The sequence below is a fragment of the Festucalex cinctus genome, chromosome 13, assembly GCF_051991245.1.
Source record: "Festucalex cinctus isolate MCC-2025b chromosome 13, RoL_Fcin_1.0, whole genome shotgun sequence".
In the NCBI taxonomy this organism is placed as follows: domain Eukaryota; kingdom Metazoa; phylum Chordata; class Actinopteri; order Syngnathiformes; family Syngnathidae; genus Festucalex; species Festucalex cinctus.
The window spans coordinates 1,093,827-1,120,436 of NC_135423.1; the positions used below are offsets into that span (position 1 = coordinate 1,093,827).

The following is a 26,610-nucleotide window of genomic DNA, read 5'->3' on the forward strand; positions in this document are numbered from 1 at the left end:
AGATGAACCAGAACAGACCAAAGAATAGTAATAAATACCCGTCACTCCCTTTGAATTCCACTCTTGTGTTATATAAAATTAATTGTATCTTATTTACATAGAACCCAAGTTAGTGTCAGGTGTGGTGCAAGTTCATTTGCATTACAGTATTTACTATATATTTGGGGTTACACATACAAGAGGACGGCCCGTGCTCCTGGGAGAATTCCCTTTTTTTTCTTAAAAAGCCAATTTATACAAACTCACCAAAAGCTGCCTGCAGGTATACGGATTACCAACCTTGGTTTTGCAGATTCATTCGCGTCTTTTGAGTCTCTCACCTTCATGTTCCCATTATGTGCCTCAACTGCTGGGATTTCATTCGAGTTACCGAAAAAGTTTCACCAAGACAAAAGGCTGAAAAGTACTCGTTTATAATGTGCATCGAGCCCCCGCTTTAAATATAACCGCATTGGTCTGAATTTTCACACACGTGCCCCAAAAAAAAGGAGAGAAAAAAAAAAAGGGACATAATCGAGGCAGCAGCCCAGGAGTGTTTCAAATGGCAACATTTAGCAAACATATCAGTAAACTGATATAGTGTTTTGTTTGATAAAACAAATTGTTGCAATTTCCACAAATGTTCTCATTTCCTGGCCATTAGAGTCTTGCCTTTTTTTTTTTTTTTTTTACCTCAGCACACCCTTAAAAAAAGGATAGTTCGGATTTTTTTTTTTTTTACATGAATCTCAATTTCATCCTCACCTCCAGCGTGTGCGATCATCACTGACTTTCCCCCTGACAGCGTTCTGTGACGCAAGTTCCGGTCCGGTGTTGGACGAGAGGAAAATAGTCCAGCAAGTTGGCTGGGGTCACGGAAATAAAAAGCGTTTTTCTTCTAAAAATCATTTGTGTTCAAAAGAGTGATACGTTTGCATCGCAATACTCTTTTTCTGGGGGGGGGGGAGAGAAAAAAAAAAAAAAGACGCCATTACCACCGGCACTACTTCTCCGTTCGTTCATAAGATGTTCGTCTTTTCGAAGGCGGAAGCGGCCTCAGCCGTCTACAGGGCGACGCGCAGTGATACGAACGAACAGAAAAGCAGTGCCGGCGGTTATGGCGTCTGACTTTTTCCAGAAAGGAGTATTGTGATGCAAATGTATCACTATTTTGAACACAAATTGAGAAGAAAAACGGTTTTATTTCCGTGACCTCAGCCAACTTGCTGGACTATTTTCCTCTCGTCCAACACCGGACCAGAACAACTCGTGTCACACACAGAACGCAGTCAGGGGGAAGTCAGTGATGATCGTACACGCTGGAGGTGAGGATGAAATTGAGATTCATGTCAACAAAATCCAAACTAACCGTTTAACATAAAACCTAACTGCTGGGGTGGCATGGTTTTGTTTTGTTTTCTATTTGAGACAGGAAATATGACATTCAACAGTCAAATGGAAACCTTATTTTCATCCAGGTAACACTGTCAAGCATCCTGCATTCAGGTAATATAGGTCACAGAAAGTCAGTTCTGAATAGTAGTGCAGCCCATATGCCGCCACTTATTTACAATAACTTGTTCAGGTCTTGGATTTGAACAAATCCATTTGAAAAAGTTATTGTCGACTAAGTCGTACTGCATACGAAGATTCATGTAGTGTTTTCCAATCTGTTATTAATTTCGCTGCTGATGTTAATGAATCAGACAACATCAAGAAGTAGTGCATGTATAAAAGATCTTTGTTTCGCTTAGGGTGTATACATTTAATTTGCCACCTTGATAAGGTTTCCACCATGTTGGAGCACTCTGACACCTCAAAAAAAAAAAAAAAATAAATAAAAATAAAAATAAAAAACCCTAATCCCAAAAATAATTTAGATTTTTTTTTTTTTTTTTTTTTTTTTTTTTTAAATAAAATTATTGTTGGTACTGTGGCAGAGTTGTTTTTTCATTATTTGAGTCAAAAAGCCTCTTTGATAATCTGGAGCTCAAATCCACAGAGAACATCATTTTGTGATCATAAACGTGTTGGCAGAATAATGTCGGGGTGGGACGATCAGCTTGTGCTTAAATCCAAGCTTGGAGGCACATTTGTTGCCCTGCAGGTGACCGATTTCATCGACTCAAACTTGCACTTTGCAACATTACCCTTACAGACTTAGACCACACCAAAAACAAAAAAAAAATGTATGCAAAAAGATTTGAAATTGAACTGACCTAATGCTGTCACGGAGTTTGTAATTACAGTCCAAGAGTGTCCACGTAGTCCGACGCGTGTCATCACACAGCATAACGACTGACAGAATGTCCAAAAAGCCCAGCAAAAGGCAAGGTTGGGGACGGAAAAAAAATATAGTGGTTGAATCTTTATTTAAATTACAATTATAGACCCCTTTTTTCATGTACAAAGTTCCTCTTAATTTCATTTGGGATCTTTGTTCCACACGAGAACCAGGACAAAAAAAAAAAAAAAGTTTCTTATTTTCAAGCAGTTTTGTTCTCGAAGACTATGCCTGAAAAAATATTTTAATGTCTTTTTTTTTTTTTTTTTTTTTTTAAAAAGGAAAAGAGAAACAAAACAGGACAACAAAAACAAAACAAACCAAAACTCCAGTGATGTGTTGGTTTCCCGGTGAGGGCTCAAAATCCATCCACCCATACCCCCAAACCCCTCTCTGCCAGCGTGCGGTTTATTGAAACAACCTGGAAGAGGAGACAAATGACCTTGGTTAGACTTCATGCTTAGAAAACGTTCGAAAAGGGAAATGATGATAAAGTGTAAAATCAAATTTCGTCACTAGTTACTCTTGTTGAAGTAATCTTCACGACTATAAGGGGCACTTTAAAGTCTGAAATTTTCTCAAAGTTTCACACACAAAATCAGTTCCGGGTCTGGGGGCGGTTCGGAACGGTACTACCTAAGCTCCTCGGCCTCAGGAGCGTATTTGGGTGTACGCCGAACAACACAAGGCGGTGGCGTGTTGTCCGGTGTGTCATGACTCCTCACGTTTTGTGTTAGTAAATAAATAAAAAAATAATTGGTTAATAAATTGGAATGGGAAAATGTGTTTTTGCTATGCATTTTAATGCAAAATGTATTTTTATTCGATTAATCGATTGTAAAAACAATCAACAGTGGCAGTCCTACAATAAACACACAGTCAAATGTAATAATGAGTAATTGTGGCATCTCACCTCTTCGCCTACCATGTTCCACAGATGAACCAATGGGAGGCCGGTATTGTTGTCATAATTTGAGACCTTTAAATGACAGGACGGACATATTGCTCGTTAGTGACCGTCAGTCGGCAGTCTGGGGGGCGTCTACTGATGAAGGCTTACTTGTGCAAGCAACGCAACTCCTCTTGTCATCTCTTCCAACGCTGATGTGGCCTCGGACGAAAAACGATCCTCACCTGATACATTCATACAGTGCGTAGACATCATTAGGAAAGCAAACGAACGCAATCGACTTGAAACACAAAATCCTGCAAAAATGAAATCCATTCCAATTTGTGCACAGGATGTTGCGTCAGCGCAGTTTACCTGGGAGAGGGGCGACGTTGTCGAGCAAGACTTCAGCTCCTTGAAACGGCAACGTCACAAAATCAGACCTAAGAGGAAAAAAAAAAAAAGGGGCCACCGATGTGTTGAACATCGTCAATCGTTTGTAAGCAGCATGGAGACAAAGCAAACATTCTGAGAACGATACGTGGGACCACAAGTTAAACTTCTGGATTGGAAAGTCACAAGACATAAATCTCCATATTTTTAAACCTTATAATATTTACATCTGCATGTCAGATTACGACCGCGTTTTCTTTAAATTCACTGAAATAACTGGTGATCATTTGCAAACACATTTTGCCTTCAAAAGCGCATTTTCATTAAAAGATACTTCACTTATTTAGCCCTTTATAGCAATAAGAAGTGAATATTTTGTCTATAATTAATTTGACAGTTTCATTATTTTTCCCATACAATTAGTATCTTTCAAAACACATTTTGCAACTTGCTGTCGACTGAAAATGACATCACAAGGGCTCAGGTAACCAATCACAGCTCACCTGTTTTTCCCAGGTTTGGTCATGTGACATTCACAAGCTGAGCTGTGATTGGTTACCTGAGTGAGCCCTTGTGATGTCATTTTCAGTCGACAGCAAGTTGAAAAATGTGTTTTGAAAGGTTCTAATTGTACATGAAAATATCAAATTTATTATAGGCAAAATATTAACGTTTGACTGCCAAAAATGGCTTAATAAAGTATACCTTTAAAATAAGTGATTTGGCCGAAACCAATCAGTTTTAATATTGATTACTAAAAAAAATGGAATAAGGCAGAATGAGACTTTTGTGGTGATGAAAGAAAACAGAAGTTAGCAAGGTAAGTGGATTTATTTAGTCTATAAAGCCTCAAACTCATAACGTCATACCTTATTTGCCGTAACGAGTCGATCTTGACTCGGTCATAGCCGCCATAATCAACATATCTGATTTCCACTTCATTTGAGTCTTTGTAGAAGGTGATGACCTGAGCTCTCCACCAGGCTCCTTCCACTGCCGGAGCAGCACATATCACACCGACTAGATGATGAAGACAGACAAACCACGTGTTAATACGCATGTGCAAAAGCACTACACGAGCGAGAACGTTTTATAATGTGTTCCCTCAATTGTGTTCCGTAATGATTTCATTTATTTATATAAAGCATTGAATTGCATTTTGCTTCAGTAAGCGGCAACTTTGTATTAATTAGGAAATTGTCGGGTTTAGTCAACCTGAACATTTAATAAGCAAACAGAAAGGAAGACGAGATTTCTATTCTTTTTGCTCTCCGAGGAGCGTGGACGGTGTGCAGGTTACAGTCTCCTCTCCACTCAACACTAGGGGTGTGCTCAAAAAAAGAAAAATCGATACGGCAATATATCGTTGGCGGGCCTCATTACAATACACGTATCAATACGCAGGCGACAGAATCGATATTGGTCGTTAACTTGAAATAGGCAGTTAGCGTTTGCATTTGCAGCTTGCATTGTACCTAAGAAATAAAAACCGGCAGCGTCTTTGAAGTTAATTGCCTTCAATTAATGCAAAAATAGCTCACCAGTGATTGGACGCTGTGTCTTGCTAAGAAAAATGAAAGCAGAGGAAGAATATCAACATTTATTTACTTATAAACTCAACATGGCACGTGTCTTAATGTACCAATTTTCCTATATTTTGTTTAAAAACGAAATAGAATGCGTTACATGAAAAAAATGCTGTTTTTATTTCCCCAAATATTTCAAATAAGCACATTTTACAGCTGTCATTTTAATATTCGAAAGCAGCAGAGCACATTTCGAGCAGGCATGCCGCTTGGTGGTAAACCAGAAGAGCTGCTAACAAAAATATTTTTGTCAGTCAGCATAACAAACATATCCTTTAGGTATGCATATGACTGTTATTAGAAAATGCAAGAAAATTAAATGTAATATATTGGGGATACGCATCGTGGACTGGACTTTTTTTTTTTTTTTTTTTTTTTTCTTTCCCCCCTCTGTCTTTGCCGGCTTGGTTACCTTCAGCCGGCGAAGGAAGGGTGGGTGTGCCCGGCTGGGAGTAGCACATGAACATTTGCTGGTCCAGGCTTCGTAGGGCATGGTAAGTGGGATGCGTGTGCTGCTGGACAAAGACGTGCCCGGCTGACACAATGTTCACCACAATCACTTCCACCGTCACACCGCTGGGCAGGAGAAGCTAGATGGCAAATTGGTAGAAGCAAAACCAAAAATGAGACAGCTGCAACAAGTGCCGACTTCTCCCAAGGACAAAAACCGTCAGCCATAGATTTAAGTTTTCACAACAGAAAAAATAAAACAGCAAAAACAAATACAAATAACGTTTTACAAGTGGTGTCAAAGTTAAAGCGTGTAATTAATTAATCACAAAAAAATTATCGCATTAATCATGTATGAACACAAATTAATCGCACTATTAATTTTGACTACAGATGATCCTTTAGCTTTCAGCGGATGTTTACGTTAAAAGTAGCATGCTAAGTTAGCATGCTACTGCTAGCTTAGCATTAACAATAGCATGATAACGTAACATTAGCATGCTAACTTAGCATTAACATACTGACTTAACATTAGCGGTAGCATGCTGACTTGGCATTAGCGGTAGCATGCTGACTTGGCATTAGCATGCTAACTTAACATTAGCATGCTAAGCTAGCAGTAACATGCTAACTTAGCATTAGCATGCTTACTAACTTTAACTTCGTTAATGTATGTGCGCACAGCGTGACTGGGGAAAAAAGGTGCTTAATTTGTGGCTCTTTTCCCCCCCTTCTCCATTCATTCCTAGGGGGGTTTTGGGCTTTTTGGGGGGGAATTGCGTCGCAATGGTAACTCGGAATTCCGGGAAAAAAAATAATAAAAAAAATAAAATAAAAAATTGGTTCCCCGCCGAGTCAGATCGAGCCGCATCTTTTGATACCTCATTTGTGCCGGTACGTTCAACCGTTTGGGCCGCATTTTTTCTGAAAAATTCCGCTATAATAAACGCCGGGGCCGTTTTCTAGGATAGTAATATGTGCCTGCTTTGCTTTGCTCCGCAGCAGTCGCATAATTATCGCCATCTCACCATTCATGTCCACCGAGACCGCAGTCAATAATCCATTGACAGGTTCTGGTCTATGCAAGACAAAGTCAGCCTTACCCATGAGGTCATGGGGAGTGACGGCAACGTGAGCGGTGGCGGCGGAGGAGCATAAAGGTTGGTCAAATCCATATCTTTAAACTTCTTCCCAATCAGAGACAGGGCTTTGTCCACTTGCTGTTGCAAGCCTGAATAGACATCAAACATGAGCTTCAACCTGAGTCAACTGTAATTGCGATAAAAAGCTAAACTTGTGGGGGGGGGGGGAGAGACGGTCCCCACAACTCACCCTCTATGTGACAGATTTGGAACTCCTGTGTGTAAGGCAGGGTTGAGATGTAGATCTTTGCACCAGAGGTCTGCTTCAGAAAACTCACATATCTTCCTTGCTTCCCAATTAATCGCCCAACCAGAAGCTGAAACCAAAAAGACACCCAAAGAATACAAATCATTCACACTTTACATGAACGTTGTTAGTCAGAAATGTGCCAGCAATGGTCAGGATTAGGATATTATCACATGCAAAAAAATGGCCTCAAACAAAAATAACCCTGATTTATAAACATTCCCAGTTCAACTGTTATCACAAGTGACATTACGCAAAAAATAAATAAATAAACATCCAGTAAATACAAGTAGTCAGTATACATCGTCAAACATTTAATAAAATTATTTATCACCACCTTTCACTTATTAAAATTGATTTTGTTTTGCAGTGCTTGTGACCGTTAAATAATAGACTTTTGTATTCCATAACTCCAGTTTAACATGCTGTCAAGGCGGTGACTCAACCTTTGCTCTTTGACTAATATGAAAGATTACAGAATAACCTCCATCCACATATCTGAGCCAAACCCATCTGCTTGCATTATTTGAAAAATTGAATAAAAAGTAAATAAGTGCATCCTGGGAGCTGAGGCCTGGTGTACATTAGCACAGTATTCTGTAATTGTCATTTAATCTCAACGTATTAATGGTTAAAAAAAAAAAAAATCAAGTAAAATCTGATACTGGCAAACTGGCTTCCAGAATCCAGAATCAGATTCCAGACTGTTTGCCCATTGACCATTAAATAAGTTACAGATTAATCCTTACATAATAAGGAACCGGTCCCAATTAATTACTGCTGCTATCCCGTTTTATTACAAATGGTGGCCTTACAAAATAAAGCAATTCATGAGGAGACCAAAACTGATTCATAAAACTGAGTGCAACATGAAGTTAACTTGGTAAACATTTTCATAAACGAATTGTTGCAGGCCGACCATAGCAGGCATCAACCCAACTAAACTTCCCTCCCTTCGCCAAGCACAGCACACATTGCCTGCTGTGTGTGTGTTCCTTATTTTTTTTAAGGAATATTTGTGACAGGATCTGGAACAGATTGTGCACCCAAAAAAAAATAAAAAATGTGTTGAATTGGCATAAGAGTAATGTAACACTCGTAACGCCTCCTGACCTTTGGCACTTCAATTTCCCAGATGACGAGATCAGAGCTTGAAGAGGAAGCGTGGTTACTATGACTTTCCCTCGCGCCCATCGTGCAGCCGCTGTCCACCGAGTCCATACTGTTCACATCAGAGCCTAGACAGACGCAGATAAGAGGTACAGTTATCAATAAGGATGTTACGACACGATATAATAAATATCATGATATGAGCCCCACGATACAATAATTGTTACAATATTTTGGGGAGGTTGGCAATGTACAAAAAGCGAACGATAATGTGTAAAAACTCATTGTAACAATAAAAATACTTAAAAAAACAGCATCTTTTTGGTGCACAAGATTGTGTTTGCCGCTCGGTTGCAACCGACCGACCGTCCGTCCGTCCGTCCGGTAAGTATTTGTTTTGTAAGCATTTCCCCATATTTCCACACAATAGGTCAGATATGGTAATAATAATGGCCAATATAATGATTTCTATTTCAAAACCAGTGTGCTCCTCTATTTCTCCACATCCTCCCGTGGCGCTGGTCTGAAAGTTTTTTTTTTTTTTTAGTTCTTTGTCTTCCGTGGAGTCTCTATAAGCGATTGAGACGCATCGGGTGCAGGTCTCTTTAAATCAGGCTTGAATTAGCTGTCATTTCCGTGAACAATCGTGAGCACCAACAGGGACGAGAGCGTGCACGCGCATGACGTCATGCTCAGAGCAAAAGCTAAAGTTTCCGGCACGAACCCTCCAACGTTTTTTTCCTTTTACAGAAAAATAGTGGCAACGCTCATTGTGCCACAGTCGTGCCTCCTGTGCATTACACAATTCTTAAAACGTGTGCGGGTGAAAAATACGCTTATTTTCACACCCACATTTGAGTCTAATCTTGCATCGTACACCTTTAAACTGGAAAAGATTTTTGACAAATGAATCTCACAGTTATGTTAGCAATCCTTTGACGTGCCGCACAAACGCGCAACTCACCTCCAGACTGGTCGGTTTCCACGTCGCATCCCTGAGGTCCATTCCGTAGGCCCATTCCATCGAGCATCTTTGCACCGCAAACGGCATCCACCGAGTTTCCTTCCGTCAAAGAAAAAATGATTTCCTCGATGGGCGTGTCGATCAACGATTGGGGTTGTGTTGCTTCTTTTTCTGACAAGTCTGTAATCTGGAAAACATCCATTTTGCTGTCAAACAGACCGCGTTGGTGAGTCTCGTTGCCAATGCCGTCCTCAGAGTGGCAAGTGCTGCAAGCAGAGTCCTCAGTCTGTGTAGCCGATTCGTCACCTTTCAGTTTGTTGCTTAGTAGTGGCGCGCTGTCTGCTACTTGGTGAGACAGTTTTGGCCTGGGGTCTTTTTGTGCATTGTTTATCTGGGCCAATTCATTAACATGTATCGGTTCCCATACACAGGCGTTAAAAGACCCGTTGGGCATCACTTGTTCTTTGTTTTGCATTTCGTTACAGCCTGTTTGATGGTGGTTTGGCAGTAGAGGATGGTGACACAGCTGCCTTTGGCCGGTGCCACCAAAGACCTGCTGGGTCGCTGCCGAGATGACCTCGGTTATGAGTCCGGCGGCCAAAACCTCCAGATCCTGCTCCTCTTCATGAATGTGGATTTCCGGCGGCGCCGATGACGTCGCATGGGCTTTGGAAGTCAGGACCAGGGAGTTGGGTGTGCTGCTTAGAATGTGTTGATTGAAATCTTGCGGTGAAACGGGCACATCCCGAGAATCGAACTGCGACGACGCCACTCGCTGCACTTCAACGGGTATGCTCGTACAACCATCGGCCCGGGTCGTCATGTTGTTGTGGTTCTTTGCAACTTCCCCCTCCGGCTCAGGCCGCTCTGCATCAGTAAGGCACGCCGACATGGTGGTCGTGGGTTGGTGGGGCAAGATGATGTCTTTGACGGTGATTTCTGAAGCAGATGCCAGCTCTCTTTTTAGATCCATGTCCGCCTCTGAAGCACAGGAGGGCGCTGGGCTTTTTTTCAGGTCTCCGCCATCTTTTAGTGACACACGGAGACTCTCGTCTTGCTCACATGGTGGCAAAGTTGAGACTGCAGGTTTGTCAACTTCCAGTTCTCTTCCACATGTCTCAGCAACTGCCTGCCCCATTGCAGATGCCACGTCTGCGTCGTCGACATTATTTTGGAAGATATTTTCACGCTCGGCATCTTTTCTAGTAGCCTTTGGATGTTTGCAGGTCAGGTGATGTTCTGTGTTATTTGCAGCAGATACAGTGTCTCTCTCGACCACACCATTGCGACCCACCGTTCGAGACAATCTCAAGGTTGCATTGGGTGCGCCTCCATCCGGGTCATCACTGCCGATTAGGCGCTCTTTCTTGCGGGAGGTGTACCACCACCAGCCGATCAGCGCAAGGACTCCAGGTAGCGTATAGGGCACAATCGAGCGAAACCTTACAGGCATCTCCTCAGGACACTAGCAGCTACACCTGAAGGGAAAAAAGGGCATATTTATTTGTGATGTGAGTGCTAATTTATAACTAAAGCCCATTTTTCATTTTCATTTCATTTATTTCAGGCAGCAGTTCATATATAAAAGGCAACCAAAAAATACAATTTCCAGTCAGTACGTCTTTGAACCTGGCCTGAAAAGGACTGGGAGGAAGAAAACTTCCAAGATGAGTCAAGACGACAATCAAAATCGTCAATTAACTCATTGGCTCCCAATAACGTGTAAATACGTTTTTTTTCTTAAATGTTTTAAGTGTCCCAAAGACATATTTATACGGGGGGTTTTTTATGCTAGAGCATGCAGAAGGCTTTGATGCAGCCTCTCAACTGCAAAGAACGGTTGCAGACATGGTAGTTATTACACAAACCGCCAGCAGGTGGCAGCAGAGCAAAGGAGATCAACCAGGGCCATGTAGAAAAAAAAAAAAGCTAAATAAATTACATACAAATTTAAATAGATTTGTGAAAACTGATGAAATTTAGCTCTCTTCAAATGCTAATTGCTGCAAAACGGAAACAGATAGAAACATACTTCCCCCCCCCCCCCCTCCCCCCCTGATGAAAGAAGAGACTAATCTTTCTTTTGATAGGTTCCATGATTTTATAGCAATAGAACACAATATTCTGTGGGCCTTGAAAAATCAGTCAAAATCCAGTAAAACAGCCAGGAGCGAACGGGATTGCGAAATGTGAAAATGGCGGCGAGTGAAAGAGTTAAAAATCAACAGCCGATGAGTTATGTATTTATTTAGTTGGTGCTATGTTTTGTTCTGTTTTTTTTTTTTTTTTTTAAAAGAGAAAACTGCCTCAGTGGATGTCATGTCTGTGATGTACATACGCAATTGTGATCAATCCTGGTCATCCACGATACAAACACAAGCATTATGGGTAATGGAATGTCTTGGCTAACGCTTGATAGCAACAGTGTGAAAATTCAGCCGCATTACTCTTCATTAATAGTATGCAAACCTCCCTTTCGTGGCACAATGGCAGTGATAGATCAAGTATTTAAAAGGGGGAAGCATGTTGCTGCTGATACCATCTCTGACAAAGGGATAATCATGTCTTGAAGGTCGCATTCGCATCATGTGTTCTTGATGTAACGCAATGTTCTGTTTGCTACACTAGTTTTGTAGCATCTATTCTAGATTACGGAGGCAATACTGTAGTCAGTGAACTCGTGTTTATTAACAACCAAAATACAGTTTTTGTATGCCTGCGTTGATATCGAACATGCTCCCTCACAGTCTCGCTTTCTTCCTGGTCACTTGCGAGTCGCAACCACACACACACACACACACACACACACACACACAACAGGAGTGTTGCGTTTCTGAGCTCGGATATTAGCAGGACTCAAAGTAACAGAAGATGGCATATTTGCTGCAAGCCATCAAGGGCAACAAATAAAACAGTTTGTTACAATATGCAGTTCTAGATGATAGTACTAAAAAAAAAATAAGTTCCTCCTAATCTTTAAGGATTTCTTTTCTCATTTCAGGTGCATATCACATTTTGTTTGTGTAGATCAATTTGCTATTTTTAAATTATGCATACTAGTAGTGAAGCAAAAAAAAAAAAGCTAAAGGTTAAATAAAACAAAAATTAAAAAAAAAATAAAAATAAAACAATACAAGTGCTCATTTTAGTTTTGGTTATCACAGACCCAGTGTATTACTATTCACACACCTTCACTTGCCACACCCTCCAGCGCTGGACTCGCACATCCAATGCATAATGGAATATATAGAGAGCAAATTTAAAATGGTCGGAGCTATGTTTGTTGTGGGTGATTTGTTAAATTCAAAATAAAATCAGGCACCAGCAGTACAATCAGAGAAAAGCCTATGATATGCAAGTAAATATTGTACAGTGTAAGCCTTGGAAATGGTGGCCCACACTACATAACCTTGGACAAGGTTACAGGCAAAGTTGGCTGGCTGCTATAAATGTGGCAAGCTATGGCATGTCAACTCGCTGCTCATCATACTTTTCCTGACCTCAAAAGTCAACTGAAGTAGGGATGGGCGATATGGACAATTTTTATCATTCTGGACAATTACAATTTCAATGAAAGTAATAAACCCAAATAATATTTATTTAAAGAAAGTTTGATTCATTTAAAAAAAAATAAAAAAAAATGCGCTAAATGCTCAGAGTCTAACAACAATAGTAATTTTAAAATTAGTTTTAATGTTAACATATTCTTAACATTTATACCTAACCTAATTTAGCTACTCACTGTTTTTGTTTTTATCTCATCAGTTATTTAAGTGCTTCTAACAAGTGGTTAAACCATTTAGCTAGCCGACAAGTTAGCGTCGACTACCACGCGTGAAACGGAAACTTAAAAAAACGTCTTTCCCCTTGAAAGGATATAAGAAAGGGCATACAGAATCATGCATTAAACCTCCAACAATTTCTCCTCCTCATTCAAGCTTGACGGGCTTAATTCTGACATGTCCACGCATAAACAAAATGTATGCCACAATAATAAGATTTAATCAACCTTCTACTACTGAAAGAAGAAAAAAAAGAAACAAATGAAACCGTTGGGTGACAGAGAGATTACGAAGTTAAGACCACCATTACACGAATAATCAAAATACTCGCGTACTTTTTCTGCAATTCATTTTCGTTAGCGTTTTAGTGGGCGCAATTACGTGCAAATCAGTAAATTACGGTATCGTGTGTCGAGCGTGGTTTAACAAAATCCGACGCCGATAGTGTGACCTAATGCTAACTGACACTGCTGGCAGAAAGCATGGCTCATTGGGAGGCCGCAGTGTTTGACACACGTTACGTCCACAAGCGATCGCTGGAATTCATTCGAAAATAAAAATATAGAAATTAAGTCGAATTAACGGTAACGATGCATCAATGTCGTTACAGCAAGTACAACGGCAAAAGTGTTTTGTTTTGTTTGTTTTTTTGGCCCAACGACTCTGAACGTGGGTTACATATACGATATCCTGCGTCTCAGAACAGAGTTTTATGTCGCCCTGGCACCAAAAGAACGTATTCACTGAAACGTAACATTACGAAATGCACTAAAATGCGGACTTATGTAAACTCGAGGACATTTCAACCAATGCGCCTCTACCGATCGGGCCCCAGACCTTGACATTAGCTTGCTAACCGGCCTGCCGAAAATGAAAGCAGTTTGTACAAGTGGTATTGGCAACGCAAGGCTCATTGGCACTGCTCTGGACATTATCTTCTGCTATGATTGTGTGAAACGACATCGGAGAGGGCGAATTTGGCCAAGTTATGTATATAACGAGTGACAGTGGGCTAACTTTGCTACGCAAGTTTTTCAAAGGTTGGAAGATGATGCTAGTTTGCTCAATGACACGGACTTACGAACGTCAGTGGGTTTTAATGAAACGTAGGAAGGCATCATAGATAGCAACGCGGAGGTTGCATTAAAAAACAACAACAAACAAACAAAAACTCCTGCATAGCAGTGGGTTGATATGATCCAGCCATGCGAAATGAACATGCAGTTAACTACAGACTAACCTGCTCGGTGGCACAAAATGTCAGAATGCAAGTTGCCGATTTCACTTAAGGCCCTCGATGTCGCCACGATGAGAGAAAGTCGGTGTAAACGTTGATTTTTAAAAAGTGTCCCAGTACAATGTCAAGTCTCTCTCCCACGTGTTGTCAGAGGAGTACCAGGTTAAAAAACACACACGCACACACACACACACACACAAACGCACATTGAGCAGCTGCTCAAATCTCGCGATGCTTATGTTTTATCAGTCATGAGCGGGTTGTGCCTTGTAGTCTCGCGGTAACTGAGGTTGCGGCAATGGCAAAATTGCCAACAGCCGTGTTCGTATGGCCATATCTGAATCATACTGATAAACTTCAGGCATTTATTTCATCCTTAGAGACATGAATAAAATCCAGAGCAGTGATTTTTTTTTTTAATTAAAAGGTAATGTTTTGTGGTAAAAATTCTTGAACTGTTAAGGTTTTTAAAGGCTTCACGCCCTGAATCCAAAATTCAAATTCACAAGGCTGTTGTTTTTTTTTAATTGTAACTTTATTTGAACAATAAACAGTATACAAAATATGTGTGGGAACTGAATACAGGTATACCAAATAATACATGATGTTTCCATGAAGTGTGCAAGACTGGGCAAAGGGGACTGCCTGGGGTGGAGGAAAAGGAAAAAATAGGAAGGAAGGGGAGAAAGGGAAAAAATTATTAAGAAAAAGAGAAAAATGCATACTCACGTGTTCCCTTAATTTTCATGGGTATTACATTCCACGCCCACCCGCGATAGACGAATTTCTGCCAAGATATGCTGCATTCGAGGTTGGTCGGAAGTCGGACTTTTCTGAGTTGTTTTTCCCCAGTTCTGACCTGAAAGCATTAGAGGTAAAAGTAAACAACCAAAATGGCGGTTAGTGATATATATATATATATATATATATATATATATATTTTAATTTTGGTCCTCAAAAGACATTTTTACCTCCAGCAATCTTGCCTTATCGCAATTTTGCTTCATTTATTTATTTATCCATCCATCCATTTCCTCAAGGGCTTCCTCCTCACAAGTGTCGCGGGTGTGCTGGAGCCTATCACAGCCGGCTTCGGGCAGTAGGCGGGGCACACCCTGAACTGTTTGCTAGCCAATCGCATGGCAATTTATTTATTTATTTTTATCTTATTTCATAAGAATTTCATACAGTTCAGTAGTTCACAGTATAATTTTATGCAGGGAGATAGCAGCATACCAGTCAAACAGAGTCCATTGGTCTTAAAATTGATGGATCTGGATCAGGTCAGCAATGTCCAGTCATTGGGCCAAAGTTGGCCCGCCGTTCTGCTAAAAATTTAATTTTGTATGGAAATTTCACATTGAGGTATTTCACTTCAAGATAGATTTATGCTTCACGACCAATCGGGTGTCCGTATTAACAATACAGGAAGCCGATTGACCTGATATCCACATGACAATGTCGTGCTGATTCTCATCTGGATGAAGCCACTTCTTCTGCACACAGAAGTTCTGCCCGTAATGATTATTGGAAGAACTGGTGACAAAGGACAGTCCAGAACTATGAACCTGTTGAGTACCATGCACGTCTTCTGAGGGACACGGTTGAAAAGAGTTCTCAGAATAGCAGCAGCGTCGAAAGAGCTGCGCCACGATGAGGATGCGATTCGAACCCATGCGTGTAGAACACAATGGATTAGCAGTCCATCACCTTAACCACTCGGTGCGGCCACCTCATCCCCTACTGGATTGTCAAACAGAGTCCATTGGTCTGAAAATTGATGGATCTGAAAACGTAATGATATTGTACATTAAAAAAAAACAATGAAGTTATCAAATTAATTCTGGATAAAATATTAACTTGTCACTGCTGAAAATGGCCCGATGATTCAAGTATCCCTTTAAACTTTCACAGTCCTAGAAATACCACAAAGCAAAACAATACAAGTTGGCTTCTTGGATGCTCTCCAGGGTCCTCCTGACGCACGTCCGTTCTTTTTAGCCTTCTGGCTGCACCTCAGTGGTGACAGAGACATCACAATCATTCCATTCAATGATTAATCATGGTGCACAAAATATTTTTTCTACAAATGGTTATTTTGTACAAAATGATTATTACTGTATTTTCTTACCTGCAACATGCTTTGTCCATGACAGAGAGCTGTGTCGAGGTGGACTATGTCCACCTCCTCCTTGGTTGACAAAGTAGTGATTGTACGCTTCAATCCAACCAAGTAGGCTGTTCGAGCATCAACTGCTTCCCATCCTCCTACAACACCTCTTGAATCACATTGGCTGGCCTAATTTACGTGACACAAAGAAAATAAATAAATAAATAAACTCACTCATGTTTCTAATTATGTGAGAAATGTTATTCTACATTTATTTATAAAATGTACCCACATTTACTTCAGTTAATTATTATATTTTTCAGAGCGGTATTACAGAAAGTGTTACTGACCTCTGTGACAAGTGTTCCGTGTTCAGTGGCCCTTAAATAGGCGTGCAGTTTAGACCTCCAACGCTGAATTAATAACTCATTCTCATTTTAACATCATTTAACATTGATTCCTTGCAGTGGAAGGACAATATCAAATGGTGGTAGGAATGCGCTAACTGCTATTAGATCTCACAGAAAAAAAGAACAAGGAGGGAGAAATTAAATGACAAAGCATTGCAGTTTATAGCTTGAGCCTACTAAATATATAAATCAATTATCCAATGAAAGAATATTTCGATTCTAGGTTTGATTGAAACTTCAATTTAGCATGTGCATGCCTGCATGTGCAACAAAGAGCCACAAGATGGCAGGCAAAGACAATGTAATCAGTGAACTTTAGTCCATTGCCATTGTGAATTAAATCAACATGTCAACGTCTGATTTTATGGACGTATACGAATTGATAGGACGTTGCTATTTATGTTTAATTGGATCGTCCTTGTATAGTTTGCACACTTGTGTAACAGATAATAAAATAATTGCTTTCTCCCCACAAATTTTGGGGAGGGAAAAAAAAAAAATCATACTTTTGGGGTAAATATAATTGCAGTTAACTCCTTCCCTTGTCTGCACCTTTAATGCATGTTATGCCTTGTTCTTTGCACATCCGCTAATAAGTTGCACAAAATCCAGGTGAGTGGTAAACGTAAGGCTGCCCAAAGGCAACAGGTGATAAATTAAAGGAACCTTCCACTCTGCTCCGAGTTCCCTCCCATCTTTTGTTGCACTTTGGGTGGCCGCGCCATCGTTAAACGCGCCTATCACTGAGATTCGGCCCAATCCCATTACTTCCGCTTCACCCTTTTCTCTTTAAATCAGGGGTGTCCAAACTTTTTCATTCGAGGGCCACATACAGAAAATCAGAACGCAAGGGCCACATAATATTATGAAGAGAAAATGTGTTTAGTCCTAAAAATTGTACAAAGAATTGATTTGTGCTTTTGCATATTTAGAAAAATGCTAAAACAATTTATTTGTAATATGGCAGTAGTTGTAATTTTTCTTTTTAGTTAGTTTTTATTAGTTTTCAGGGTGGTTCTGTTAGGTTTTATTAGTTTAGTTTTTTTAAAAATGCTTAGTTTTAGTTTAGTTTGTTAGTTTCAGTATTAGTATTAGTTTTTTTTTTTTTTTTTTTTTTTTAATAACTATGCAAATGACTTCCCAAAGCATGACTTGTGAAGTCTGTTCTGGTCTGTCATACATGGGTTCTGGAAACGGAAAACCAGTTGAGCTGCTTTCATAGCTCACAATGTTAGGCAGGGTCACAACTGCAATTGAGGTCATGGGCGGCTCCACCAGAAAATATACACTGGATGATATTACTTTGATTGATCACAAAAAAAAAATGATAAAAATGTTTGACCTGTCCAGGGCATGGCCTGCCTCCTGACTAGCGTAAAAGCTACGATAGGCTCCGATGACCCACTGAAGACAAGTGTGATAGAAAATGTATGTCAAGTATGTACCTTTGTGATAGATAGACTCAAGTATGTTCTCAACATCTGACTTCATAGTATGGTTCAGTTTTGTTTTACTACTTGCTGAAACATCTAATGTGAAACAAAATTTTGATGTTACACATAAAACTAGGTAAGCACTTGATGTTTAGACCGGTCTCAGAAATCACTAACAATAAGTACAGGATTTAAGTTTGAAGTTGAAATGCTGCAGAGACGATGAAATTGATATACTATATAAATTGGCGACATCAAGATCAGATTGTTCAAAAACAGACCAACAAACACGAGTAAAAGCGGATAAATGCGCATTCAAATGATCAAGCCGTTAACCAGTTCTCTGCACCAGAAGGGCTGATGTGAATCTGTGTTGTCAAATAATAACTGTGATGACTGGTCAGATTTTGGATCCGTAATAGTGATAATATTTAATATTAGTCAATGAAAACCAAAAATTCCTCCCAAAATAGTAGATTTTTCACAATTATTAACTCTTCTATTTTCCACAGAAGAGCTAAGTGGCATGCTATACTATTTATAACCACTTTATATCTTTAAATTTACTTGTATTATTATTTTTTTATACATACATTTTACTACATGCAACAGTTCAACCTAAGCCACTGATGGTGTCGTGCAGGTTTACTTAAATATAAATCCTAACACGCCTCAAAGATTTTTTTTTTTTTTTTTTTTAAATGAGTCAAAGGTCCAGTTATTATCGGAGTCATCCAGGTCATACTGTAATATTAAAAACAAAATGTCCCTTTTATTCATAGTAACATAAACACAGAGTGAAGTGAAATGTCATCTTTATTTTTGACATAAATTAAAACAAACAGTTCATAGATAGAGATAGAAATAAAAACAACCCCCTCATGGACCCAAAACCACCATGCTGAGGTGCTGCCTAGTTTCATACTAGTGTTTTGTTTTTTGTGTGTGTGTGTGTGTTTTTTTTTTGTTTTTTTTTTAAATCTCATCCACTCGGGATGTAACGATACGGGCGTTGGCGTTATTTAAAAAAAGATCGCAACATTGTAAAAAAATAAAATAAAGAGCTCATACAAAAAAAAACAAAAAAAAAAAAAAGCACAATATTGTGCTTTTGTATACATAACAGCAATGCATATAAACCACCTAAATCTCTAATAGCAATATTGAGGCACTTACTTGCTAATGCAAGCACACATTGATCGCTTCACAAGCAAATTCGGTTCCCCTTCATCTGACAATTAGCATAGATTTTAAACATAGAAGGCCAAAACATCCCTCATGAAAATTGAATTTGCATTAATAATTTTATAAATAATAATAATAATTTTTTTTTATTTTTTTTTAACAGATGTGTTCCTTTTAAATATTGTGAGCATGACGCCGACGATATTGTGGCAGTTTTAATATCACGATATTGCCCTTATCGTGACATCCCTATTATCCACATGAACTGCTGTGTTATAACGGGTGAAAACAGATGCTTTGTGAAGCATCTTTTGTGTCCTGAAAAGCGCTACATAACTTTGATGCATTGTGACACAAACGTGTTTCAAGCACTGAACCTTTTCCCATCCCTGTGGCTAAAAAAAAAAAGACGACATGTGACGTCGATTACCAAAGAATGTTTTTGTCCCGGGTACAGGTTTTACATGAATTGGTTATGTTTTTTTATTTCGTAAAGGTCACTAACGGCGCTCCCAGACACACACGCAAGCATGCACACGCACTCCCGCACACACTGAGCTGGCTGAGGGCGCTGATTGGTTGACACATGAGGAGGGGCAGTTAAACACAAGGTGGACCAAATGCTTGACCTTGCGAGACAAGGACGACATAACAAAAATAAAGATCATGAGAGAAAGTAAAAGTAACTTGATAACAAACTCAAACAAAAAAACAAACTAAACGCAAATCATGACAGAAGCAAATAAAACTAAGTAAAACCCAACCTATACCATGTCAATGCCTCACATACCCCCTCCACCCCCAAAGAAAAACAAAAACAAACAAACAAACAAACCCCAAAGCAGTCCAAAACGAGGCTGGTGGGAGGGGAGGGGTCATCAGGGTTAGATCCAAAATGGTCTCTGGACGCCAAACAATGGCGTGCCCAACAAGGCCAGTCAAGAGAACGTCCCAAACGCCCGACTCGAGGTGCCTGGCGGGGTCAGTCAGAATGGCGTCCCGAACACCGGACGAGAATTGCCCGGCAGGTGCAGAAGACGGACGGCCACAGCAGGATTTTGTCACTCACTCACCCAAACACTCATTTCAGGATCTACATTCAAGGTAAGCCCGTCGCTCTTAATGAGGGCTTTTAACAGCACAGTAGAATTGACGACATGATTGGTACTTGTATTTCGAATGCTTTGCCTGACACAACCTGTCAAAGTCGTTACCGTCTTAGTACTTGGAAGGCCGGCCGACTTAACTTTAATGTTCGCCGTGGAGCACTTCAGGTAAACTCAATTATTTTTCCACTCAGTTGTAGCCAATTTCCACGTGCTGCATTTGCATGTGCGAGTATTTTGTGAGGCACTTGGGTTGCTACAGGGTTACCTGCACAGCTGTCAGCTGTAATCAACCGGTTAGTACGACACAGGTGTGCACTTGGGCTTTTTGAGCAAGGAAGCCACTAGGGGTGTTAAAAAAAATCGATTCGGCAATATATCGCGATACTACATCGCGCGATTCTCGAATCGATTCAATAATCGTCAGAATCGATTTTTTTTTTTTTTTTTTTTTTTAGGATTCACACCTTGAGCATGGAAGAATGTTATATGAACGGAACATTAAGCCTTAATATTTTATTTTAATGCTGTTCAAACATGAAACAGATTACAACCTCTATAAGACTGAAATTTCAGATAAATAAATAATACATTTTCATATAAATCTTACACTGCATGCATACATTTGAATGAAAAAAATCGCAACAATCGACTTATAAATTCGTATCGGGATTAATCGGTATCGAATCGAATCGTGACCTGTGAATCGTGATACGAATCGAATCGTCAGGTACTAGGCAATTCACACCCCTAGAAGCCACATAAGTTGATTGTGTGGGTGTGTATGTGTTGTGCTTTTATTTGTATGTATGTATGTAACTTTTTTTTTTTTGTATGGGTTGCGTGTCAGTCATTTGGCATCCGCCCTTTTGTCAGTGTCTGCTAAAGCTTTTTTCAACAGCCAAATTAAACTGTTAAAACACACCTTCTTGGCAGACCTTGATTTTTTTTTTGCACTCGTGAGAAATGTCTTCCAAACCCAAAGTGGCATTTTGGCAGTGAATTGTCACTACAAGCGCTAAACTCGCTGGATATTACAAAATTTAGTTATTCTGTTTTTCCTGTAGGTAAATAGAGCAGGGCCTCTAAATGTTGTGCGCTGGAGTCGGTTTGGATCCCAAAGCGCAGACACAAATAAGATTTGATCTATTTATTCACATTGATCGGCACAAACTAAGAGAGCTGTACACAGGAACAGTGAACAATAATCCAGCAACGCTAACATCTTTCAGACAGCTTATATAGAGAATCAATCAATCTCATCATAGATCGTGGCAAGACATCGCATGACATGGAAATCTCTGATTGGCTTGTTGACCCATACATCACGTGGTACCAAAGATTCATCTAGGCATCGTAAAGAGTTTTCCATGTTTCTCTCCACTAACACACCTGATTCATGATCGGGATCTTTGTCAGGCTTCTGCAAAGCTTGCTGATTAGCTGATCATTAGATTCAGCTGCGTTGAAGGAGGGAGACATGGAAAACAGGCTGGGGCTCACGAGGACCGAACTTGGTCACTCCTGGTATACGCCATATTAAATGCACTAATAGCATCACCCAGATAGCAAAAGATGTTAAATAAATGTTGATTCAAGGTTGAGAAGGTTGATTTAATAACATTGATCCAACATCCTTTGTTATTTGTGTCACGGCTGAAAATGAAGGAAAACATAACATTAATCCAACATTGTTCCAATATTAATAATAATTTGTGCATTTTGTAGGGATGTTAACGTTGAACAAGTATTAATTGTTGCACGAGTGATGACAAATCAACGTCGGGTGTCAACAATGATTCAACGATATGCGACGCAATGTTGATTTAACATTTTCAACGTCGGCATGCTATCGGGGATGCTTACGTCAGTCGTGTACATTTGTGAGTGCTCTGATTTTTAATGTTGTGTCATCATGAAACACGTGTAACTGATCCCTGTTGTTTGTTTGACATACATTTTAAATACGGCAGCACCAACTGACAAGAAAAAGGCCTCATTATGCACTAGCATTATATCAAGTATGTTTCACATTCCTGTCAAGGAATTGTAATTGTGTAATCTTTCTTGGAAGTACATGTACTTCTACTTCACCGAAACATTGTCATCATTACATGACTTACTAATCTACTTTCTTCCTGTCAAGCTACTGCCTAGGTTCTTCTCCAACATTGAATGATTTAGTCATTTCAGCACTCCTGCACCGGCAGAAGTCACATTAAAAGATTGGTCTCTCGTTAGCTGCCTCTTTTGAGGTGTCGTTCAGACTGAGAATTGTCATTGAGGTTCATTTCTGTCTCATTCATCTCGAGTGTATTCTCTTCCCTGCTTGAAAACAAAACAAACCGAGCTGAATGAGCTGCTCTATTCTATTTTTGAATAAGCAGGCACTCAAACTCATTCTCAGTCTTTATGTGGCAAATGTGGCAATGAACAAGCGCCGAATACTGTAAATGGAAGAAGAGGGATGACTGACAACTCAAGGTGGGTGATTAAGGCACCTGGAACATTGTAATGAGAGATCAAAAGTGGCAACTTTGATCTTGAATTCTAAACAACACAAGGGAGGGACTTAGAAACAGTATGTGCACCATTGCTGTGCCAAGGGCGGCTCTGTTTGACATTTAAAACTATTACACAAAATAATGGGCGAGTCCAGTACAGTCAAAATGCCTGCAGGTGCAATTAGGCTAGCTCAGGATGGAAGATCAGTCATGTTGTATCTAGGACCGATTGTCTACATGTTTATGTGACATGTTTAAGTTTTGCGCGTTGCATCATGGGAGACTGAGTGGCAAGAAACGAGTTTTACATGGAGTTTGATGGTTTTTGCATATTTGAAGGAGGATTAAGAGAAGCAGATGGTTCATTCGCCATCAATCGTATGGCCCGTCGGCGGGTTGATGATTTTTAAATATTTTTTTTTTATCGTATTCCCACTGAATAGGGCCATGAAAAGGGAAAGAAATGGCTGCGAGCCGGGAGGGTATAACTTGACGCTCAAAATCCTGCATTCCGGCTGATGCTGACGGGTTTGTGAGGCTTACTTTAGTGCCGCTAAGTACTTGTAACTATTTATTTGTTATTTGGAGAGGATTTAAAAAATAATAATAATTGAGTTTGTTTATAAAATCCGCTGAGTCATACTGTTTTGCGGTCTCCTTCAGGTGTTCCAAGGCACGATCGACAACCACCCTTACGTGTTCCTCGTCTTGAAATAGGCTATCCTGGATCGCTAAACCTGAAGGCTGAAGAAGCCGTCCAGCTTACCAACTGAGAATCAAAAAACAACGAGTATCAGAATTGTGTTATGGATCCCTATAAATGAGACAAAATATATATATTTTGTGCCTAGTTTTGAGTGTCCACATTATTGTTCATCTTCTCCGAATAAATATTGCATTCTGCATTTGTGCTTTAGATGCCTGCCGGCACTTGTGTACGCATTAGCTATAGTTTTAAGTCCTATCCTGGCAGCTCCAAGTTTCTACAATGCTAGTATGCTACGTAGCATGTTTCTCCAAGACTGGATTTTGAAAAGAATTGTGTAAGCTCTGATATTCAGTTGTTAAAACTTAGAGACCAGATGCCATTGAAATTGATAGTCTAAAGGTGACCTTTGTAACTACTACCCCGGTAAAGAATCACGCTTCGTACTGATGTCCACAATCGATTTATTCCTCGTCCAACATGGAACAGTTATGGTACACCGTGAAAACTAAAAACAACGAAATTGCGCATAGTTACAATCAATATTTACAGTCATTTCTTGAAATCAAATGTTCATAAACAAACAAACAAAACAAAACAAACATACCGTGTGCGCCCTTCACTCTCTTTCGCTTCGTTTTTCTCTCTCTCTCTCTCTTTGTGTCGCTCTCTCGCGTTCTAGCGCCTTCCAAACTTTTTGACCCGAACCGGAAGTGATTGCTACCGGAATATTTGCGACATAAATTGTTTAAATAAAATAAACAGAAAAACAAAACTATAAATGGTTTTATGTGCATTTACAGTCAAATAAGAACATCTCTAAAAATAATAAACTCAAACAAAGACTGCATACTTTCGTTGTCATGGCAACCATTCAGGGGCAATACTAAGCGCCAGCTACAGCCTTATCAATCTCACATTTGTGGATTAATCAGATGAGTCCATCCAACCCCCCAGATGTTTGATGGGCTGCATTACCTCCACTAAGAAAACATTTTTTTTGTAAAGGCCATCATGATTAGAATGTTACATTAAAATGTTGAAGGTTACCCATTTCCAACTGCATATATGCGCATTAATGAGACTTCCAATGCAAATACATTAAAGAGCCATTTATACTGCTGAGCATTAATGTATGTTTCATGGAGCAGAAGATATGAGTGCAAAAAAAAAAAAATCCTTTAATGGTATATCATCACTAACCTTTCTTGCACATCCAAACTTAGCCGCAGGAATGTGTGAGGGCCACATTCTTACAAACATCCGCGTCGAGCACTAATCGAAGTCATTTCAAATGTCACTCAGAGCCCACCAAACAAGCTTGCAACGTTGAGTCACAGCCTATTGCGTAACAGCAAACCATGCTATGTCTTGCTCTGTACCCAGTCATAGCAAACATAGCTAACACGAGTACATTATTCATATAGCACTCATGCATTGAGCATGAGTCTAATTACTCATTTCTGTCCTTGCATGCTCTTGCGCTCTTTCTCAGAAAAAGCTTTGTCATACAATCACTATTGTAGTTAAGAAAATTAGTGACAGCAGGAGAAAGAGTTTTTTTTCTGGACACATTTATTCTGCATTGACAATACAAAGGCAGGATGTCGATTGTCGAATAGGCAAGGAAATCTTGTATTTTTATTTTTTTCCATGTTCCATCTTAATATCTCTGCACCATCCATTTTCTTCTCATCTGCCTTCTTTCTTTTGGACATTTCTCCCTTGTTATCTTGCTAGTAGCAAGCTGATACAATTTTTAGGGGGTTGGGGCTGATGCGCTTGGGCTTGTAGTTTGCTGCTGCAGCGCTGCTTATATTACGGAGCCCCTAAAGCAGTGCTTCTCAAATAATGGGGCGGGGCCCCCCCAGGGGGGCGCGAGGCGTTTGACCTCGGGGAAAATGCTTTTTTAATTTTTTTTAATTTTAATTATTTTTATTTTTTTTACTATCCTAGAATAAAGTGCAATTGCACCTCCACTACATTAGGGGGCAGTGGCTCTCTCATTATTGGCAGAGTGTGCGCAGGGAGCATTCGCTCGGTGGTGTAGGGGTTTTGTTTGCACTGAGCATGCGCACTTTGCACACAGCAATATGCCCTTGAGTATTTGGTTTGCTCCCTCAAACTGGTCTACCAAGTAGACTGTGAGTTCAAAGAACACCGCTTGCCCGGAGGAGGAGTCAGATGGAAATACTATGTCTGGCCGAAGTGCAGATGGGAACGTTTGGGAATGTCGATGGCCGCCATGCGGACTCCCCTCCTCGCTGGATGTCGGCATCAAATATACATTGCTTATAATGCTTTATGAATTCACATACTCAAAGTGAAAAAGAAAAAAAAATAAAGGGCCCTCGCAACCCGGGCCACGTTGGGGTATTTGCACGTCGGGGTACTGGCATGTTGGGGTACTGTCAAATAGGAAACCATCTAAATTGTAAACGTTTTTGCCATGCTTTGTGTTTTTAAAGTTTCATGGAAAGGCCAAAAACGATGCACAATTAACAAAATAAAATCTAAATGGATTGGCACATGGCTATATAGAATACTTTTTGAATATATTCGGCATGCCTGCCAATATTCACACATCTAGCTGAATCATATAATCGGAAAGACTTCATAAAAATGTCTAGAGGGCGCTATTGAGCCATTTATTACAAATAGCACAACAAATCTCTAAATAAAATATTCATGTTCTAGACAGGTCTGGTGCGTGTGCAAAGTTTTGTGAGTTTTCACCCATATTTAGACTCTCAAAAAAGCATTTTTCTTCACAAACAATGCATGGCTACAGCAAAGGCGTGTGACAAAATAAAAAAATTCAATAACTTTTCATCTTAAATATCTTAAGATGAAACACGCCAAAGAATGAAGACGATCTGATAAGTTCTGTTGAAAATATGACCCCTATAAAAGGCCCCAAAAAATGGCTACAAATACCAAAGTAAATCAAAATGGCAGACTTCCTTTTTGATTCAGCATATGGCTTTAGAAACCTTTTTGTAAGTCTTAGGCTGATAGGTATCCCAATTTTTACAAATCTAGCTGAATCATAAAACACAAAACATTTGCAAAAGCTTCATAAAAATGTCTAGA

At 39.8% G+C, this 26,610-nt stretch overlaps 1 protein-coding gene and 1 non-coding gene across 4 annotated transcripts; both read right to left on the reverse strand.

The window, feature by feature from the left end:
- Positions 1-1,702: 1,702 nt before the first annotated feature.
- Positions 1,703-24,203, reverse strand: akap1b (A kinase (PRKA) anchor protein 1b). Of its 3 annotated transcripts, XM_077541153.1 has the most exons (12): positions 15,035-16,061; positions 14,793-14,922; positions 9,045-10,522; positions 8,084-8,208; positions 6,914-7,040; positions 6,685-6,812; positions 5,544-5,721; positions 4,415-4,565; positions 3,528-3,595; positions 3,324-3,397; positions 3,177-3,242; positions 1,703-2,684 (listed from the first exon to the last, which is right to left on the reverse strand). In XM_077541153.1, exons 3-12 carry the CDS (start codon positions 10,495-10,497, stop codon positions 2,622-2,624), a joined length of 2,433 nt encoding a protein of 810 aa, XP_077397279.1. In that variant the 5' UTR covers positions 10,498-10,522; positions 14,793-14,922; positions 15,035-16,061; the 3' UTR covers positions 1,703-2,621. The 3 variants fall into 3 exon arrangements, with proteins under 3 accessions (XP_077397279.1, XP_077397280.1, XP_077397278.1); XM_077541154.1 differs by lacking the exons at positions 14,793-14,922; positions 15,035-16,061 and adding an exon at positions 24,125-24,203; XM_077541152.1 differs by lacking the exons at positions 14,793-14,922; positions 15,035-16,061 and adding an exon at positions 14,067-14,279.
- Positions 15,715-15,801, reverse strand: trnas-gcu (transfer RNA serine (anticodon GCU)). The gene has a single exon. It is a non-coding gene; the product is annotated as a tRNA-Ser (tRNA).
- Positions 24,204-26,610: the final 2,407 nt, after the last annotated feature.

Coding starts and splice junctions, on each gene's coding strand:
- akap1b (XM_077541154.1), bottom strand. CDS start 10,497: ATGCCTGTAAGGTTTCGCTCGATTGTGCCCTATACGCTACCTGGAGTC. Junction 7,041..8,083: donor GGGAAATTGAAGTGCCAAAG/GTCAGGAGGCGT, acceptor TTTTGGTTTCAG/CTTCTGGTTGGGCGATTAAT. Junction 2,685..3,176: donor GGAACATGGTAGGCGAAGAG/GTGAGATGCCAC, acceptor CTCCTCTTCCAG/GTTGTTTCAATAAACCGCAC.